The following is a 20,281-nucleotide window of genomic DNA, read 5'->3' on the forward strand; positions in this document are numbered from 1 at the left end:
AAAGAAAGATAACTCCAGGCCAAAAGTAATTAACCTTAGTTCTCAACTGTCACTGTCCAGTTTTACTCAAATGTCGGGTGACACCAGCACGCATATTTGAACTATAACAACTTAACTGTGGAGATAGCCCTGACTTTCATTAAAAAACCAATTTGTGCTACTCTCTTTTGAACTAATTCAAAAACCTTGTTGCATGTTAGTATGGTGATAAAACTATTATTTCATAGGCTATGTGCATCCACTTCTTAACTTAACCAGTGTTCTGTTTTTGTTTACGTTTACATGATTGCTTCTTGTTCACATGTTCTAAATGATATTATTAATGCAGTATTTGTTAGTGTCAGTTTCAGTTTTTCATCTTTGGGGACAGATGAAAATATTCGGGATGAATTAGAAGAAATTGTTATTGTGGTAGGGGATGGATGTGAGGGTGATGGGTTAAGTGTTTTAGACAAATGGAATGTGTATTCCAATGATTTTCTTGCTTGTTCTAAATTTCCATATACTCTTGTTCAAGGACCATAAAATAATAATAATTGTAGTGTCAGTCTTTTTCAATTGCTTTTTTTGACTATTTACTACAGAAAATAAGTCACAGAAACTAACAGGTATGCTGCTACAAAAATTTATAGTGTGACACCACTTCCAGAGCAGTCTGTGGAGAACTTTGGAAAATGTTACTTGAATTTAAGACTGTTACATTCAGGCTGTTTGTTACCAGAGGGCAAAAGATTAAAATGTTCTTGAGTATTTAAATGAAAAATTTAGAAAATATTACATTCCTGGTGAAGCAGTCGGTATTTATGAATCAACAGTTTGCTTCAAAGGTCAGTTCATCTCTAAGATGAATAATCCAAAGAAGCCCACAAAATTGGGCATACAAGTGTGTGTTATAGCTGAATCAGCCACTGGCTATGTAACCCATCGGGTTGGTCTAGTGGTTAACGCGTCTACCCAAATCAGCTGATTTGGAAAGTCGAGAGTTACAGCATTCAAGTCCTAGTAAAGCCAGTTATTTTTACACGGATTTGAATACTAGATCGTGGATACCGGTGTTCTTTGATGGTTGGGTTTCAATTAACCACACATCTCAGGAATGGTCGAACTGAGAATGTACAAGACTAACTTCATTTACACTCATACATATCATCCTCATTCATCCTCTGAAGAATTATCGAAACTTTAATTACCGGAGGCTAAACAGGAAAAAGAGAGAGAGAGAGCCACCGGTTATGTAAGTGGTTATAACTGGTTATAATCTTATTATGGTTCTCAAACCACAGATTCTTTGTTCAGGCCAGATCTTCCCTTCATATCCCGAATTGTTTTACACTTAGTAAATTACTAGACGTTCAAATGGTCAAGGTTTCCACATTTACATTGACAAATTTTATTCAAGTTATAACCGTAGTTTAGAACTATTAAATGTTGGACTTTACACAACAGGAAACATAATGTTAAACAGTAAAGGACTCCCAAAAGATCTAAAAAAAATAAAATTGAAAAAGAGGAAATCAAAAGCACTTATAAATGAAGACAACAATACTGTGATAGTAGTGTAGAAGATAATAGTAATATTGCGATTATTATTTATTGTGATGTTAGTAATTGGACTTTTGAAAGGTGGTGTTACAAAACAAATTACAAAACCAGTAGTTATAAATAAGCATAATGAATTTATGGGAGGAGTTGATCTGGCCAGTCAGTTAATGTTGCTTACAGTTTAATTAGACGTTCTGGAAAATGGTGGAGAAAATTGTTCTTTCGGTTATTAGATGTTGCAGTTGTAAATAGTTACGTTTTATATAATAATGAATGAGAAGAGATCGGAAAATAGCTTGTTAAACAAAAATGGTTTTGCCCAACAATTGTCAATGATGTAGTGGGAGATGTCTGGAATTTCGGATCAGAAAAGAGAGCGGCCATCATCTGCAGATAAAGAAGAAAGACTAAATGGGAGGCCTCACTTTATACAAGATCTGTGAATAAATCTGTAAATGAGACTTGTTCAGTAAAACATTTTATTTACAATCCAGTTATACTATGAACTCTATCACCTTTCAAATAGTCCCCTTGGGAAGCCATGCAACGCTTCAAATGGTTTTCCCACGCTTCATAGCAGTGTTGAAACTTAGAAACCGGAATATCCTTAAGATGGTCAGTTTTCTACTGTTCCAAAATGGTGTCCTTTGAGGTGCTTTTTTAGTCGAGAACAGGAAAAAGTTAAATGGACTCAAGTCAGGTGAATAAGGTAGTTGAGGAACTACGGGAATGTTTTTCTTCACCAAAAACTCGTTAATTGAGAGTGCAGTGTGACAAGGTGCATTGTCATGATGCAGCATCTAGTTGTCTTTGATGGCTAGTCTCATCAAAATTTGATGGACTGTGGTATGGTTCAAATTCAGTTGTTCTGCAATCATTCTGACAGTTAATCACTGGTCGTACCACAATGTGGATCAAGTACACATTCGCTAAACTATCAACTACACAACGTAAACTGTCTTCCAGAGCATGGATCATCCGCAACTGAAATGTTATAAACCATCAAATAACTTGGGCCCATGACAGAGTGGTATCTCCATATGCCCTTTTCAATTTTGATGAAGTTTCAGTAGCATTCTGATAGTTTTAACACTAAACTTGATTGCACAACGTTGCTTGTAATTAGTAACACTAATTTGTGTAACGCATAACAAAAACTTGTTTCACGAAAAGTTTGTTTACATCTCACGTGGCAACAATAGACAAAAATATTAATACCTAATATAAATCAACTGTTCATATAACCACATGTTTACTAGTAATTTTACAGTGTTCCCATTTTAGCTGCCAAAAAGCAAGTCTCATTACTTTATTTACAGACCTCATATATTCAGATCACAAGAGTAATTCTAAAGACTGCTGTTTATAGTAACAGAAAAGTTAAGGGGGAAGAAAGGAAATGGTTTTCTTCCGTAACATGTGCACCCGTAAGCCTGGCCTTCATCCTGGGGAGTGTTTCAAAGACTATTTTCCCCTAAAAAAATACAAATAGGTAAGAACTACTTGAAATACTAGTTATATATTTAAAAAATAAAAAGAATTCACAAATTTGTATTTAAAAAAAAAATTAATATTGACATATTGTAGTGGATGATGTTGGAAATTATATACGAGTAGGTAGGTAGACGAGGTATAAAAAAAATTAAGGGTTAATGTGTTGCCAAGAATCAATGCAATACATTCATTGCTTTCTATTACACAGGAAAAAAGTAAATTTTATTTGTTTTAATTTGGAAAAAAGCATGAATTACAAAAATAAATGTAATGCATAAAGGTTTAATAAATGTAAATAATTAAATATTATGTATGTGTAGTTAATATGTGTAAATAATTTTTTTGTTATTGTTTACAGATACAGTTAATAGACGGCGTTAACAATGATGTAATACTGTCAAGTCTTATATCAGCTGGACACTTTTTCCTTCAGCAACCAACACATCCTTCTTATCAGTCATTATGCCAATTGAATTTTGTTATGAACAGCGTTTATAGTAGCCCTGAAGCACCACCTTTAGATACTCCATTAAAAGGTAATGGAAAGCATTACTAAAAACCATAAATCTTTCACTAAAAAATCCATAGTTTAAGTTCATACAGTTGTGAATTCAGGTTTCTTTGTAATTTTGATTCGACTGTCTTTGTACATACTTTGAACACATTTTGTGGTAATTCAACATATCATGGATAGTGCTGATACTTGCACTACAAATTTCAGCAATTTCCCAAGCTTTTATGCATTTATCCTTGCGAATTAGATCATTAATGGTATTTTGCAATGTCAGTCAAAACTTCACTGTTCTGCATACAGTGAAAATTTTGTGACACTTATTCTTCCTGATTTAAACTTTCACTCCACTTATAAAAATTGTTAATACACACTATCATATTGTTATAACATCTCTAAGTGAATTTTGGCCAGTTTTACGCCTTCAGAAAATAAAGATTTCATCACACCATGCTGTTGTTCCATGTACAAGTTTCAAGTCATCATTTCGAATTAAATAAAAAAGGTTGTATTAATGGTAAACAATAGCAATAGCTACATCATCCAAAGGTTCCAGAACAAAGTGCTGAGGAACATATCAGAGGTGCCATAGTTTGCGAAGAACAAGGAGATCCCATAATACAACATGGGATGCCATCTATTCGTGAAGAAATTCACCAGCTAAGTTCAAAGTATGTAAGTACATACTAAGCTTAACACGCATGAAAATCATCTGGCTGGTTAACCTTTTGGATAATAGTGAAGATGTGAGATCAACTGAAGAGGCTGCATGTACTGGATCTAGAGACTGTTGTGTGTTGAATATCATCTTTTTCTTGTTGATATTATTTATGATTTTAATTTAATAATATTAATTATTTTGTTTCGTTGTTAATGAATTGTTAAGTTTTATGGTTTTAACTTTGTTTCTTATGTAACCATGTTACATACAACATGTCTTCTTTGATTCTCATAGATGACTTATTCTTTTTATGCTAAATTGCTTGCTCTGTTTTGTTAACCATTTAGTTTATTGTTCTCTATATCTATATTAAGTTATGTTACCATTTTTCTTAACAGTTAATTGTTGAATGTGTGTACTTTATTATGCTTAGTTATATTTTTATTCGTTATACTTTTTATTGTACTGTACTTTGTTCAAACCTTTACATGTCTAGGCATCTACTGATGCCTTCCTTCCTTTCATGTCATTATTACTCTAATTTACTTATTGTTTCATTTTTCAGGAAACTGATTGTAAATAAAATAATATATAAAAACAAATTAATGGAAATTGGAAATTCTTTTTGAACAGCTGATATAATCTATGTCAGAGGTGCCTAACTTGAACAGCATACAGTTTCAGTTATTCTGTTAAACAGTTTTCCTACTATGCCATTTCTTTTATTATTGAACGACTTGTAATTACTTATAAATTTATTTAAACTCTTTAATGTTTAATGAATATGAATTAATTTTAAAATTAATTCTTCTACTTCTACACTTTGTGTGTATATAGGCTCATCAAATGATGTTGCACTTTCAATATAAGAAAAAAAAACTTTATGGAAATGTAGATCAGGAAAAGTTTATTTTTCATTAGTCTGTTAAGTAACAGAAATTAATATATCTCAGGAACAGATTGGGCTAAAATTCAACACTGTCAATAAAATCTGATATATTTAAACAAATATTCTGTAATTAATTGAATTAATATGGTGATTTTTTTTTTAATTAATATAATAGAGTGACCACTTTAATTTTTAGATCAATATCTTTTAACTGTAAGTTTAATGAAATTGTTTTTTACGGATAAATTTTATTCTAAGTAAACCCCATATGTTCACAATTTGAAACTACTGACAGTTATGGTAAAAAAGTTGAGTTTGTAAAAGTTTCGTTTCAGATTTAGAGGTGTTTACTCTCCAGTTAATTATTATTTATTGCATTATTATAATGCGTTTTTACTGAATTTTATATCTTAAGAATTTTAATAATAAATAATTACTTGGTTAATAGCAGAGCTAGAAAGAGAAGCAGTCTGTATTTTTAAAAAAAATTAAAACTACATAATAAAAATTAAATATAAGTAACTGAAAACTTAAATATAATTTAAAAGGCAAGTAACCATTTTAAACACTGAAAATTGATATAGTTTTTACTTCTACACTGAAATACTTCTGAACATTAACTTCATTAGTTCAAATTTCAAGTATTTGTCAGGTTTATTGGGAGTAATCATTCGTCCTAGATTCCTTTCAATTCAATTTAATTAATGCTGGTATATCATACTAGATGAGATATGTTACCACATAGTCTACTACAATCCTGTAAATACAGATCAGTTATACCATTTTTACACAAAGCTGGATTTCTGGACATTTACTGGATAATTTAAAGATTGTGACCCATATTTGGGCTTAGGCTAAAGGATAGACCTGATTGAGAAACAAATGTTTCCAAGACATTTAATGATTTTTTGGTACTTACGTATTAATGCCACCATAGCTACAGCTTTATTTAAAAACAAAGTAGTCAATTGGATTTCGGTGGAAAATGAACAGTCTCTATTAACTTTAATAAATGGTTATTTATATTTATTTATTTTATAAATATAATTTAACCAAACTTAACTACGCTCGCTAACCTTGACTAATTAACACCGTAATTTTTTGAGTAATTTATTTAATAAATTCAGTAATTATTGCAATTATTTATTATATATAAATCAAAACACTCCTGTTAATTAGTCAAGGTTAGCGAGTGTAGGTTAAGTTTGGTTATATATTTATAAAATAAATAAATATAAATAACCATTTATTAAAATAAATAAAGAGACTGTTTTGAATCTATGTTAAACTCTATATCAGCCCATTTTCCACCGAAATCCGATTGACTACTTTGTTTTTAAATAAAGCTGTAGCTGCGGTGGCACTAATATGTAAGTACAGATTTTTTTTTCTTTTATTCATTCGAGGATCTTGTTGACATTTTAATACTCCCAGAACTGCTGACAATGAAATATTTCTTTTTCTAACATTAATATTAAGTTTCTTCATCCTTTGTATAGGATTAAAGATGGATCTGATTTCTTACTACAATATACTGTGCAAAGTTATGGTTTCATTTATTTGTATTTAAATGTCTATACCATTTGTACATCTTGTTACATCAGGCATAAAGATAGTAAAGTTCTTCCTGAGGAAACATGATTGAATCTGTCAAGCTTAACAAAAGTTCTTTGATGTTGTTTTTATTTCCCAGATGCAATATGTGCTGCACCAGCATTGGGAGGCTGGTATAGAGCCCAAATAATTAATATTGATGAGGATAGTAAATCTGTTGATGTACGATTCCTGGACTACGGTGGATTTTTAACATTGGAGACATCTGCTCTTCGTCAAATAAGAGGCGACCTTATGACGTTACCTTTCCAGGCTGTTGAATGTTTGCTTGCTAATGTAGTTCCAGCAGGTAATTTATTAATTTTTCTATACTTAAACATTTCCTCTGAATAGCGATGAGATGTATGAATGTGTGTGTATATATATATATATATTTTTGTTTCACAAAAAAAAAAATACAGTAATATATAAGAAATGTTCAAAAAGTAATGTCTGTCTCAAGCCTGCCTTTATAAAGATTGCTTAAGCATTGGCTAACTGGTGAGGGAAAGTATAATTCCTTCTTTGTCAAATAACATTGTTTTCAGTTTCAAATTATCATATTAAAATGTAAAACCTTGTTTAGTTGATTGCCAAGGGTAGGTATGTTCCACAACACAGTTAGCTTTTTATAGGCCAAAAAAATAAGCTCTAAAGAAATTCATAATATTTAGAGCAAGCATGAACTAAATGTCATAGATATCAGAATTACAAGTCATCTCATCCATCAGTGTGAAGTTCAGTATGGTCCTATTATCAATATTTGATTGTAAAACTAGTCTACTCATATTGAGCGATAACATTTTTTGTAGATGTTATTTCTGTTGACTTTTTAGAGCAAGGAATTACTATCAGTTCTGGTTATTATCATAAAATTATCAGAGTTCTTTGTCAGTGATTCAAAAATAAACATCTAGTCAGACTCGCAGAGAAATTATTCTATGACATAACACATGCTTGCTTACAATTACATTAACTACTACTTCTGTGAAATTATACCAATAGAAAAATGCAACACTTACTTCTAACCTTTATTTCAGAAAGTAAGAGAAATTAATTCTTATAAACATTCTACAGAGGTGTTTGAAGATATCTATTGCTAGGACAATTTGCTACTGTTTATCCAGAAGATTGTTCTCAAAAATGGTGATATTTGAGTCGCATGTAAATTATGTACTGTAAATTGCACACCTATCTGACAGTTGAGAATACACATCTTATGTTATTGAAATTTTTTAAATGAAAATTAACCTATGAATTAACTTATAAATTGACTTGTCACCTATTTTCTCTTAAACTTTCTGTTTGGACCAGTTATTTAATGAAAAACATTTTCTTCAAAATTCACTATATTGTCGATACTATTATAATGGACCATGGAAAAATAAAAATGGAACAAATTATAAGAAAGTGTGGTAAATTTTTCATGTCAAAAATTTAATTCTGAGTGGTAAATTCCAAAGCATGGTATTATACCTAATCCTATGTTAGTCTTCACACATATATCTTGACTTTCTCTTCTTTTTTTGTATTTGAACCAACAATACACTTTTGCAGCATTTTTTTCTTTTTTGTTGGTGGAACTACAGATTGAAAGTTAGTTGTAGTGTCGTGTCTTAGGCTTTTTGAGAGCCTCTCCTTTTGGTTTAGGTCCTAAACCAAAAGGAGAGGCTCTCAAAAAGCCTAAAATTTCATACACTAGTATGAAATTTTTGTAATGGTTGGTGTATCACTGCTAGTTAGAAGTCAGCAATAATGTTTCCCCATTTTTGTTTTGTAAAGAGAAAATGAATTTAGGAGAACAAGATCAAAAATTGAAAGCTAATTTTTTATACTACTAGATGGATTTTCTCGTACATTTTTCAGACTGCTAAGAAGTATATCTCTGTTTTCTATAGTACCATAATACAGAGTGTTCAACTTAAAAATTCTCTTCACATAGTTTAATCTATAAATGTTAGTTTATTGACAAACACTTACGTAATAATTTACAGAAGGTGTTGAAAATGATATACATCCACTTCTATTCACTTGTCAACACGTTTGATTATGTTCCTGGCTACTCTTATCAGCTGTACTGTGTCGTATTTCCTGAATGGCATTGGCAATGTTTGTCTTCAATTCCTGCAGCATCTCCACAGTAGAGCAAGCTGTATGGCAAATGGCACTATCCTGTTGCAACCAGCAGTCACGCTCATCCCCGTGCAATAAGACCGTGAACTGTTGGATAATATCTTGGTACAATGCAGCATCTGCAGTTTTCTTTTAAAAGTAGGGTCCTTATTATTCATCATCTTGAAATCGCACACCATACCTATTTTTTTATGGGTGTATGGAAGATTCAAAGAAATTGTGCATGTTTTTTCAATAACTCAGGTGCTGTAGTACTGACGATTAATATACCCACCAAGGTGAAAACACGCTTAGATCTAAGTAGTTAGCTCATGGAAAACATGTATTCAATACGGATAACATTTCAGCATTCTGCTCACTGCATTGTGTGCTTAACCTAGTGAAATATTCTTTTCCTGGCTTAATCTTCACAAAGATTTATGAGGAGATCTTGTAACTGCCACTTTAATGTCCTGTACAACCTGTGTTGTAAAACTGACCTAACACAACCTGTTCCACTAAATTTTGTTAACTTGCTTCTGAATAACATTTTTCACTGATGCTTTCTTTTTAAATTTCTCCCTGAACTTTTGCGGACATGCAACATGAGATTTTGTTTCTAAATTAAGTTTCCATTATGAATAAATGTTCATCAGTTAACTGCATTTTAACAAACAACACACGATTACAAAATGTTCAAAAGCCAATGCTTGACATAGAATAGCAATACTCAAATGTGCAGACAATAAACACAGTCCTCTTACTCCAGCTGCAGTCTTACCAACATCTTCTACATTTTTTCACTCATTTCACACCAATATATGCATTTTAACAAAAGTATTCATTCAGTATAAACTACTGAGTGATTAAGCCTATTTTAAATTGAACGCCTGTATTATTATTATTATATTGGTGAATGTAAATTGGCTTTATAAGTGGTACTTTTGAGTTTTATTTTCAATTTCAATATAGGTTTCATTGTGCATTGCTGTCAGTATCCAAACTTTTTTGTCCATCCACTTGAGCTAACAAAATGTTTGTATAATGACTTGACTGAATTTCACGCTTTTGCAAATGCTACAAAAACATCTGCATTCTGATAATGCTATTGAAGCGAACATGTTAATAGTTAAATTTGAATCTCTTAACTCCTTTTAATATAATTATACATACAGATATTCAGTTCGGCGTTCCTAAATGCTTAAAAGTCTGTTTACAATTAATTCATGTATTTTTTTTTAATTTATGATACTTTTATTAAATTTTTCATTTTGTGTAGTTTTTGGGCACTGGACAACAGGAAACCCAGAAGGAAAGAATATAGGGTTTTTGAATTTTGAAAGATAAAAGTGTATGTGTATGTGTGGAAAGTTCAAAATGTTGAAGGTTTAAGAAAAATTACAGTTGCAAGAAATCAATAGCAAATTTCTTAGGAGTAAGATGATCAGTTGATTAATGAAGGACTGAATATTTTTTGATTACTAAAATTATTCATAAAATTATTATAAAGAAGCACATCAAACTGATCAGGAACTAATTCTTGTAAGTAAAGTATATTTAATTCTATATTTGTTGTAGGTGGTGAAGATAAAGAGTGGACAGAAGAAGCAAGGTTGTTTGTACAGAATTTAACATGCGGACAGATTTTGCAGGCACACATCTCTGAATATACTGAGCAAGGCATGCCTCTGGTGTTTTTATATGCCATGCATTGTGGACAGGTTTGTGTTTATTTTATTTTTATTATTGACTTCTGTAAATAAATAAAAAAAAAACACTAACATTGCATTTATTTCTCATCAAACTTTCAGATTTTATTCAAATTAAAAATTTATTTTTATTTATTTTTTGGATTTTATTAAAATCCATTTAAATTATTTTTAACTGTATTTGAATTCTAGTCTTATAGATATATTATGTGTTTTGGTTTCCAGTCAACATCCTTAATTCAGGAACAACAGTTGCTTGAAACTACACAGACTTCAAACAGATTGTGTGTACAACTGTTGTAAAGCAGTTTATTCTCAGTTAATTAACAATAATTGCTATACTTTTCATTTGTTGTATATTTTCATTATAAGTTTTAACTTCATTTTGAATAAGCATATATTTCATGTAAGAATAAAAAAATATTAAAATAATAAAATATAAAATAATAAAGAAAGCTCCAGCCACTGTACTGCTACAAATACATGCTACACAAATTGTTATACAAATTAAATATATATGTTGTGATACATCTGAGATGTTGATTTGTATCAATCAATAGCAAGCAAGCGTCAATAATAACAGTAATGTAAAGAGATAGCCCAACAACAATGAAAAAGAATACATGCAGTACAAGGTCTGTTCAAAAAATAACCAAACTTTTTTAATTACATGCCAGCGGAGATATTTAGTGATGTGTAGTTGGTAGTATTGCATTCTGCCTAACCTCCTCTGTAACCACATGTTCTTGGATTGTTGATATCTCATTAGGTCTTTCTGTTATTGTAGTTTGAGTACGACATGTTTAAGTGATTTTTGTAATTGTGATTTTTTCATGATTGAACTTTTGTCTCGATGTTGTAGCTGTGAACCAAGCTTTCGTCACCCGCTATGGTCCTTCGTGTGAATGTCTCATCATAATCAGCTTGCTCAAGAAGTTGCTGACAAATGTCCACTCAATGTTCTTGAGGGACAAGAAATGTCCATCAAATGAGGGACAAACTTTGCTGCAACTCAATGCATGTTCAATTTTTCAGTCAAAATGTCATGGCATGATTCAATCGAGATGCTAATCCTTTCTGCAAGTTCTCTGACAGTCAAGTGGTGATTGCACCCACCAAATCATTGATTTTCTGAACATGTGTCATCAGTTGAAGTTGAAGGCCTTCTTGGTCGAGGGTTATCTTCAATTGACTGACAATCACTTTTTAATCTTGAAAACCATTCACAGCATTGGATATGACCCAGAGCATCATCTCTGTAGCTTGATTCAAAACAAGCTTCTGTGAAAGTTTTCCCCAGTTTCACGCAAAATTTTATGTTATATCATTGCTCCCAAAAAACACACATTACAAAAATCGCTACTAATACTAAAACACGTTGCGTTCAAATAACTAATAATAAATAGTGTATGTGAGTGGGAACGGAGTATGGATGAAATTAGTGAACATAGAAACGTTGAATGAATAATTTGTTTTAATAAGAAGCCAAAAATAGTAAGCAGGCACTGTCAAACTGAAAAATAATTACAAGGAGATTCTTACGGCAAAATTCATAAAACCTTAAACGCTCAGAAAGTAATATATTATAGTATAGCTCATTAAGTATTATAGTATGACAATGCACAACCCTGCTGTAAATTATACACAAAAATTTTGGATTGAACAGTTCTAGTGGGAGTTTTTTCACTATTGCCTTTTCCATACGGTCTGAATCTGACACCAAGGGACTACCATCCCTTTATAAAGGTGCGAATATGTGAAATACTCACTGCCCAATTGTTTGTAAAATTAATTTCTCTATAAAATAACCATACTTGATACTGTTGTAATCAAGGAGGACCATAATCAAAGATATAATTAGTGATGGCAGTTGCTAACACTAATTATACAGAATGGTGCACAAAATGATCCAACTTTTGGTTTGTTAAAAAATATTTATTTGAATCTCAATACAGAAAAGTAAAATATAATGTGTTTACTATATACCTAGAGATTATGTTCTGCTTATCACTTGTTCAATATAACCACCATCACATTTAGCAACTTCAACACGAACTCATATGTTGTTAATAACTCGACTTCACATATCCTTGGTTATCTTGTCGCGTACCTTGATGAAGAGCACTCGCAGTTCTATTACTGCATAAGGATGTTTAAGGATCTTTTGCTTTAGAAATCCTCAAAGAAAATCACTTGGATTTTTTCTGCATGAACCACTCGTTTTCTAATTGAAACCCTTTTGCAAGAAGCTGTGGAACAAAATTATTATGCAGCATGATCAGAAAATCTTTACTGTTCGGTGGCTATTCAAAAAAGAATGGCCCTATTATCCCATGACTTGAGATAGCGACCCGTACCGTAATTCTTGGAGCATAATGCACCTTTTCATAAAGCGCATGTGGATTTTTTAAGCCCAAAAATGCATGTTTTCTTTTATTAACAATACTGTCTAGATGGAAATGTGCCTCATCTGAAAACCAGACATTGTTCAATAATATATCTTAGTTCACAGCCCGTTCAGCGAATGCCATTCTTTGATGTTTGTTGTCAACTGTTAATTTAGGCAACACTGTTATTTTGTTCAGATACAAATGCAAATCTGTATTTAAAATTCACTGCACGGATCACCTAGAAATCCCAAGTTGTGGTGCTGCTTTTCTTGTTGATTTGCCCCTGGGCTCCTCAGCAACACTGCTGTGACAGCTTTGACATTCAGTGAACAAATATTGGCAGTCCATTTGCGCTTACTCTCAAATACTGAACCATCACTATTAAATTTCATGAAGTCTGTGTATTGTTTTAAAAGAAGGTGACCACCAAGTTTGAGAATGTGCACGAAACCGTCTTTGTGTAAGTACCTCACTTTTTGCTTCTTTAAAACAACACAATCTTTACATGCTGTTCAACAGTCAGTCTTCAGTCTTCCTTTGTCAGCCATCTTGGAACAACACCCAAACACTCATAAAGAGAGAAGAAACTAATATTCATAAACTGCTGTCACTTTGTATCTCACTACAGCTCTCTGTTGCTGATACCACTCTGTATCTCATTACAGCCAGTAAGTAGTGGGCTTCAACAAAAACCTAATTATAAACTTACATCGTCTAAGAAACAATCCCTGTTTATTTCCTTAGAATATATTTTAAAAATATTTTACAATATTTTAAAAATATTCTGCTAAGTGCAGGATGTTATTTTGAAACTCAATGTAACGTAATGTATTTAAAACTGAAATATATTATAAATGTACTATAATTTTTTCATATAAATTTTTATATATTTTTTTTTAGGTTGTAATTGTTAATCAAGAATTAGTGAACAGAGGTTTTGCAGAAACATACACTCCACTGGTGTCTGAAGACTAAAATCTGATTTGTAATTTATTAATTAACATGAGACTAGTGCATGTCGTATAACATGTCCTAATATATGCAAAGGCTGAGGGCTAATTACTATATTACCCCAAAATATGATTACGATTTTCACTATGTGTAATTAATTATTTATTTACAAGTTTCATTATTTTTATTTTTCTTTATGGAAATTTAATTATAATAGCAAACAGTACCAATTTGAAAGGAGTTTGTTTTTTATTACTGTTATATCATCATGTGTTATTTATATTTTTCTTTATTGTTATTATTTGTTATTTACCTTTTGTTTTATTTACTTATTTCATTCAATTTTTGTATTTTTATTTATTATTTGTAGCATTGTAATATATTTACAATGAAATCTGTGTTCAACTATGCATTGTGCGCCTAAAAAAGTTTTTCCAATACAATATGTAATGTTCATTATTTTTAAGACAATGTTTAATTTGTTTCTTGTTACTTACTTTCCTTAAAATAGATAATTATACAGTTTTTAATTAAATTATTAAAAATTGTTCTATCTGCTTTAAATAAGAATCTACTGACTGATTCAGTTACTTTAATCTGAAGTAAAAATAGTTATTCATTCGTTATTATTTATTTTGAATTGTTTATCTCAACTTTCTCATATGTTTGATTTCCATAAAATTAAAAAAAAAAAAAAAAAAAAAAAAAAAAATTGCTTAAAAGAAATTTGTTTGCAAGATGCAGATAAGTTTTATTTTATTTTTTTATTAATTATAAATAATATATTCTCCTTTCAAATTGTTGCTCAGTCTTGTTAAGTCATTTTTTTAGCGATTTGAAAGTAAAAGAAATCGTTAATCAGATCGATTGATTATTGTGATTTAGTCAGTTCATTAGAAATTATAACAATAACTGACAATTTTATTATGATTATATTGTTTATTTAATTGTAATTATTATTATTATTATTGATTGTGTAGTAAATATATTGTACAAAGTTTTGCTCATAATTTTTCATTATTAATAAAACATGTGTTATTACGCATTAGTTATATATCATCATTTACTATAAAATTTTTACTATTATTATACCTATAAAAAATATATTGCATTATAATATATATATATATATATATATACATTAACAAATGAATTTCATCTACTTTATAAATAATATGGAATTTATCATTTAATCTGTTTGTATAATATTTTATTATTATTTGGGGTCAATTAAATGTATTTTTGTTACTAGTAAATCTTTCTTTATAATTACTATATGAGTTACGTATATGTAAATTCAGGCATCTTTGGTTATTATTTTGGTCTTATTATCTTTTTAGTTTTCCCCCTTAAAAATATTTTCTGTATTTATTGATTCTTGAATAACTTGGTGGTTTTTATTTTTATGCATTATTTAAGTCTTTTAAATTTTCCCTTTATCCATAAATGAAAATATAGCGCAGGTTTTTTTAAAGCAAAAGTTAAATTAATTACTAATTCATTATTACTAAGTTTCTTTGTGCAAGTATATGTATATATATATTGTATCAAATAATTATTTAATTATTATTGGTAAACATAATAATAAGCATTATCATATATGATACATTTTTCTTTATAGTTACATTTACATTATATTCTTAGTTGTATGGTGAAATTATTTGTAGTTTTGGGATGATGTGTTTATGGGGAAACAATTTATAAAGATGCTTTATATTAAAAAAATAATTTTTATGGTTATATATTTATGATGCATTTTTTTTTAGAAATAAACAACCGGTGTAAAGTTTTGTTATTGAAAATTGTCTACCGTTAGATAAATATAATACATACAAATTTTCATAACAAACTTAGAAATTACATAATTTTCCTTTTTGTATTATCAAAGTATAATTTGTCATGTACATTTACAAATTGTCAAAAGTTTTTTTATAAATGTTTATAAATAAAGTTTGAATGCATGTTTAATATTCTAATGATTTTTTTCTAATTATTTTGAGTCTATAAAACAGTAACTTTTAATTTATGTTTTCTATATATGTTTGTAAATTTACAAAATATAAATCTATTTTTTGAAATAAAAACATAGTTTTAGTTTTAAATTGCTTGCATTTGATTAGTTTTAATTTTGTGAGTTCTTTTATAAAAAAAAAGTTTTGGAAAATTTACAAAATCTCATCAGCGACAGGAATAAAATGATAAGCAGAACAAGAAAAGGGAAAAATTATGTTTACAACAGTGTTGATATAGAGGGTTGTAATATACATAATTAAAATATAATTGAAGAATTATTTTAGGAAGGTTGAATTTACATGTTGCCATAATCAGTGACAAAAAAAAGTCCTTTTTTTACAGTTTGCCATCATTGTAGTGATATCAAGGAAAAATTAATCTGTTAAAAACTAACCCTTGATATCACAAGGGTTGAATTTGAATAAATGCAACATTTTTAGAAATTACAATAACTAAATTTTCCTTCTGAAATAACATGAATACTGTCCCGAATTTCTGTCTCTGTAGTTTGTTTGATCATACTGTATTCTCAGCACAGTAATTCTTTGCTTCAAAGAGCTTAGCATCCATCATATATTTTATTTGATGATAAAGTTACAACATAACATTTGAATTTCAGATGTAATGTAATTACTACAAGTATTAATATAAAAAATATTGGGCATCCATTTTTGTTTCAATTTTGATGAATCAAAAGGTAGTTTGGACTTTTGAATAATTCAAGTTGACTGGAAAAAATTAATTACGACGGGATATTTTATTTTATCATCATTAGCAGTCTTTTAAGATTGCAATTATTTTTAAAACTTAGTTTATATAATAAAAGTCTATTATTGTTTTATTGTTAATATTTATTAAATTTAGACATACTGGAGGTCGTATTAATAATATTTAGTGTGCTTTTTAGTATGTGACAGCTTGAAAACTTATGTTCTTATACCCTCTCCCTATTTATTACTTTCCTCATTTTGTTAAACCATTTATTATTTAATTTTATTATTAGGGTGGGTTCATAAAACTTTTATAGAACTTCAGTTTGCAATGGTGCATGAAAAAAAATTAAACTATAAAATATAAATTAATAATTTAATATGTTTTTTTATTATAATAATAATGATTATAATACTAAAACCATATAAAGAGAATAAAATATGTAAATTTTTTAAATTATAATTTGTATATTCTATTTAAGTTGTGTTGGTTTTCATTATTTTTATTATTATATTAATAAAATTTTTATTTAAAATATTAAACTTGTTTCTATTTATTATGTTTTAAATATTATGTCTTTTTAAAAGTATACTTTAATAAGTATACTTTCATTAGAGTATAAATTAAAAAAAAAAAACCATTTCCTGCCGAACAGGAATTAAAGAAAAACTAGTCATGGAAAGCTTTTTCTTGTCACTTTTAAAAGGATTAACTTACAAGTCATTTTACATACTGAATTCCTTTTTGTGATCTAGGAAAAATATTTTTTCTAAGAGCATATTCTCCAGTGGAAACATTAATAATATTTGATTGTGAACAGAATAACAATTAAAAACTTTTTACTATATATTTGATTGGATGTTATTTAAAATCTCTTTATGAAAACAAACTTTCTCATTTTAGTAATTATTAGAAAAAAAGTGTTACTGCTGTCTCTTTGCTGTTATCTAATTATTATTACTTACACTTTTTAATTTGTAAGTTGTTAGGCAGTCTAATTTATAAACCATATTGGCATTAATAAAAACTGAAATAAGTTGTTCGATATGCAGCATTTATTTTTAAAGGTATCTTGTCTATTTTCTTCTGTTATATACGTACTGTAATTTTATTTTACTACTTTTTTTTAAGTTTTCAGATTATAATTTATATATTTTGTAAATAATGTGTTAATAAAATAAAATCGGTCTTTATTATTATTATTTCATATGTTTGTAATTATTTTATTGCCTTACTGCTTTTATTATATCCCTTAACAAGTTTCCACTTGTGAAAACATTATTAATAAAAAATTTTATAAAAGACATTTTTAAATTTAAAAGTTTCAAAATTCTGTACTTTTACTTTACTGGCACGTTAGCTCTAGTAGGGATTATGCTGTAAGAAGGAAAGTGTGGTAATCAGTCAAAAATGTTGGGTTGGTTTTTTGCATTTCATGACCCAGGGACTCCCAGGAACAAAAGAAAGAAAATGTGGGGATAATTTTATGTACATGTGTTGTTGCTATGCTTGAAGCTTAATTAAACTTTTGACTGGATGAACAGATTTTGATGAAATTTGGCTCTTGAGCACTCACAAGTATGAAGCAATTTGTTGGTAAAAGATTGAGCGCAATATTTTCCAATGGGTGGGGTAGAGGTACCTTCTTTTGGGTCAATTTTCTAAAACTTTTACATTTTCCCAACAATTGCACTTTTCTTACCATTAACTTTTTTTATGTATTATAATCATGAATCATCATTTCTTGTATAATTTGTCAGCTTTTTTAACTTGTGAACTGGCGCTGCTAAAAGAATGAATTACAAAACAACATTCTTTACAAGTTAATGCTACAGAATTATAGGGCAGTGAAAGCCCTTTTTATTTGGTGTTCAAATATTTGGTTGGATTAAAATTATATTTCACTCATTGTAAAGTTTTTTTTAATAATTTAAAAAGTTGCTAAAAAAAATTTAATTTGGTGGCATGCGTAGTTATGTCAAAACAAATACTTAAATTCAGTTTTATTTTATTTATTCACTTTGTTTTGAAAAAGGTTTATAATTTTAAATTACTTGTAAAAATTGTTGTCCATATTAAAAGAAATCTGTATTTTTTTAAAAAAACAATAAGTTAGATCTGAAACTGTAAAAAAATCTGGTTACTAATGTGGCTTCAGAACAAGTATAACAAATCATTATGCACAATATTGCATATTGGTCAAACAAAACTTACAATTTGATTGTAGCTCATGAATTTCTAAGTAATAATCATATAGTTTGATCAATTTTTTAAATTTAATTGACCAATGTAAACTTCTTGATTAAATAAATACAATAACCAGCCAGCCCCCAAAAATCTAAATACGGGAAATAAATGATATGGAATGAATGAATAAATTAACTCATTTTTGAATCTTTTTTGTGAATGAGAAGTGTGCCTGTGATGCGGGTGGTGCTGATGTGTCAACTCCAGCACCAACCTCCATGAGCGAGTGGGTTTTTAGTGGATCCCATCGTGTAGGCAGTAAACCCCACATATTGGCACCAAACCACAGATTGGTGCCATTTTCTTTCTGTGATAGCTGACAAAAGATTTTCAACTTACAACAATACAAGTTTTTATACAAAAGCATAGTTTTAATTAGCATTGAACATGTTGAGTTTTGTACCTACAAACTATGATTTGCGAACAGCATTGATTTTCTGTTACCATTTAAAGAAAACTGCTGCAGAATCACATCGAATGCTTGTCAAAGCTTACTCTTGGTAAATCGCAGTGCTTTGAGTGGTTTAAAAAAAAAAATTGGCAATTGACGTGAGAAACGAAGAACATGGAAGATCACTGAAAAAGTTTGAAGACAGTGAATTACAAGCATTGTTGGATGAGGATGATGCTGAAATGCAACATTAACTCGTGGAAAAATTAAATGTAATCCAAGAAGCAATCTCCATATGTTTGAAAGCCATGGGAAAATGGGTTCCACTTGATGAACTGAATGAAAGACAGCAAGAAAACTGAAAAACCCACTTGCAAAATGCTGCTCGCCAGATACAAAAGAAAGTCATTTTCTCCATTGAATTGTGACAGTTGATGAAAAGTAAATATACAGGGTCATTCACGGGAACCAGATGTTTTTAAAATAATCATAAAAAATTGAATATTTACTTTAAAAAAGTTTTATTGGTACTGAAACACTTGTTAAATCAAAGCATTTGTTACTTACTCATGAACGAAAAATTATGTCCGGCAAGTGATGTCCATTTTGGTCAATACATTGTTGTAGCCTTTCACTGTAACTGGCCTCAATTCTTTGCAGAATGTCTACATCAATCTGGGTAATATGATGATGAATTGCGATCTTTAGGTCCTCCAATGTACGCGGTTTATTGCCGTACACATGTGATTTCAGAAACCCCCACAGAAAAAACTCACAACTACTCGTCGGGGGACCGAGGGGGCCAAGCAATGTCACCGAATCTGGAAACGATCCGTCCCGGAAACAAGTTACAGAGAACAGCCCTTGCTGTGTGCGCTGTAGCTCCATCCTGCTGGAATAACACATTTTGAAAATCGATACCCCGGTTTCGTAACTCAGGGATGAAAAACATATTCAACATCGCAATGTAACGATCAGCTGTTACAGTTACGGCAGCGTCATTTTCTTCAAAAAAATATGGTCCAATAACACCAACCTTTCCTATTGCACACCAGACAGTCACCTTT

The 20,281-nt window shown here is 29.8% G+C and overlaps 1 protein-coding gene across 5 annotated transcripts in view; it reads left to right on the top strand.

Moving 5' to 3' along the window:
- The window catches only part of spoon (A-kinase anchor protein spoonbill), a 257,728-nt gene extending 239,945 nt beyond the window's left edge, over positions 1 to 17,783 (top strand). For all 5 annotated transcript variants that reach the window (XM_075364638.1, XM_075364641.1, XM_075364642.1 and 2 more), the window contains 4 exons: positions 3,395 to 3,572; positions 6,791 to 7,000; positions 10,381 to 10,523; positions 13,802 to 17,783. In XM_075364638.1, the coding sequence (XP_075220753.1) occupies positions 3,395 to 3,572; positions 6,791 to 7,000; positions 10,381 to 10,523; positions 13,802 to 13,876 (606 nt within the window). In that variant the 3' untranslated portion in view covers positions 13,877 to 17,783. The remainder of the gene's footprint in view (positions 1 to 3,394; positions 3,573 to 6,790; positions 7,001 to 10,380; positions 10,524 to 13,801) is intronic.
- The last annotated feature ends 2,498 nt before the right edge of the window (positions 17,784 to 20,281 follow it).

Source organism: Lycorma delicatula, chromosome 4 (assembly GCF_047948215.1).
Source record: "Lycorma delicatula isolate Av1 chromosome 4, ASM4794821v1, whole genome shotgun sequence".
NCBI classification, from domain to species: Eukaryota; Metazoa; Arthropoda; class Insecta; order Hemiptera; family Fulgoridae; genus Lycorma; species Lycorma delicatula.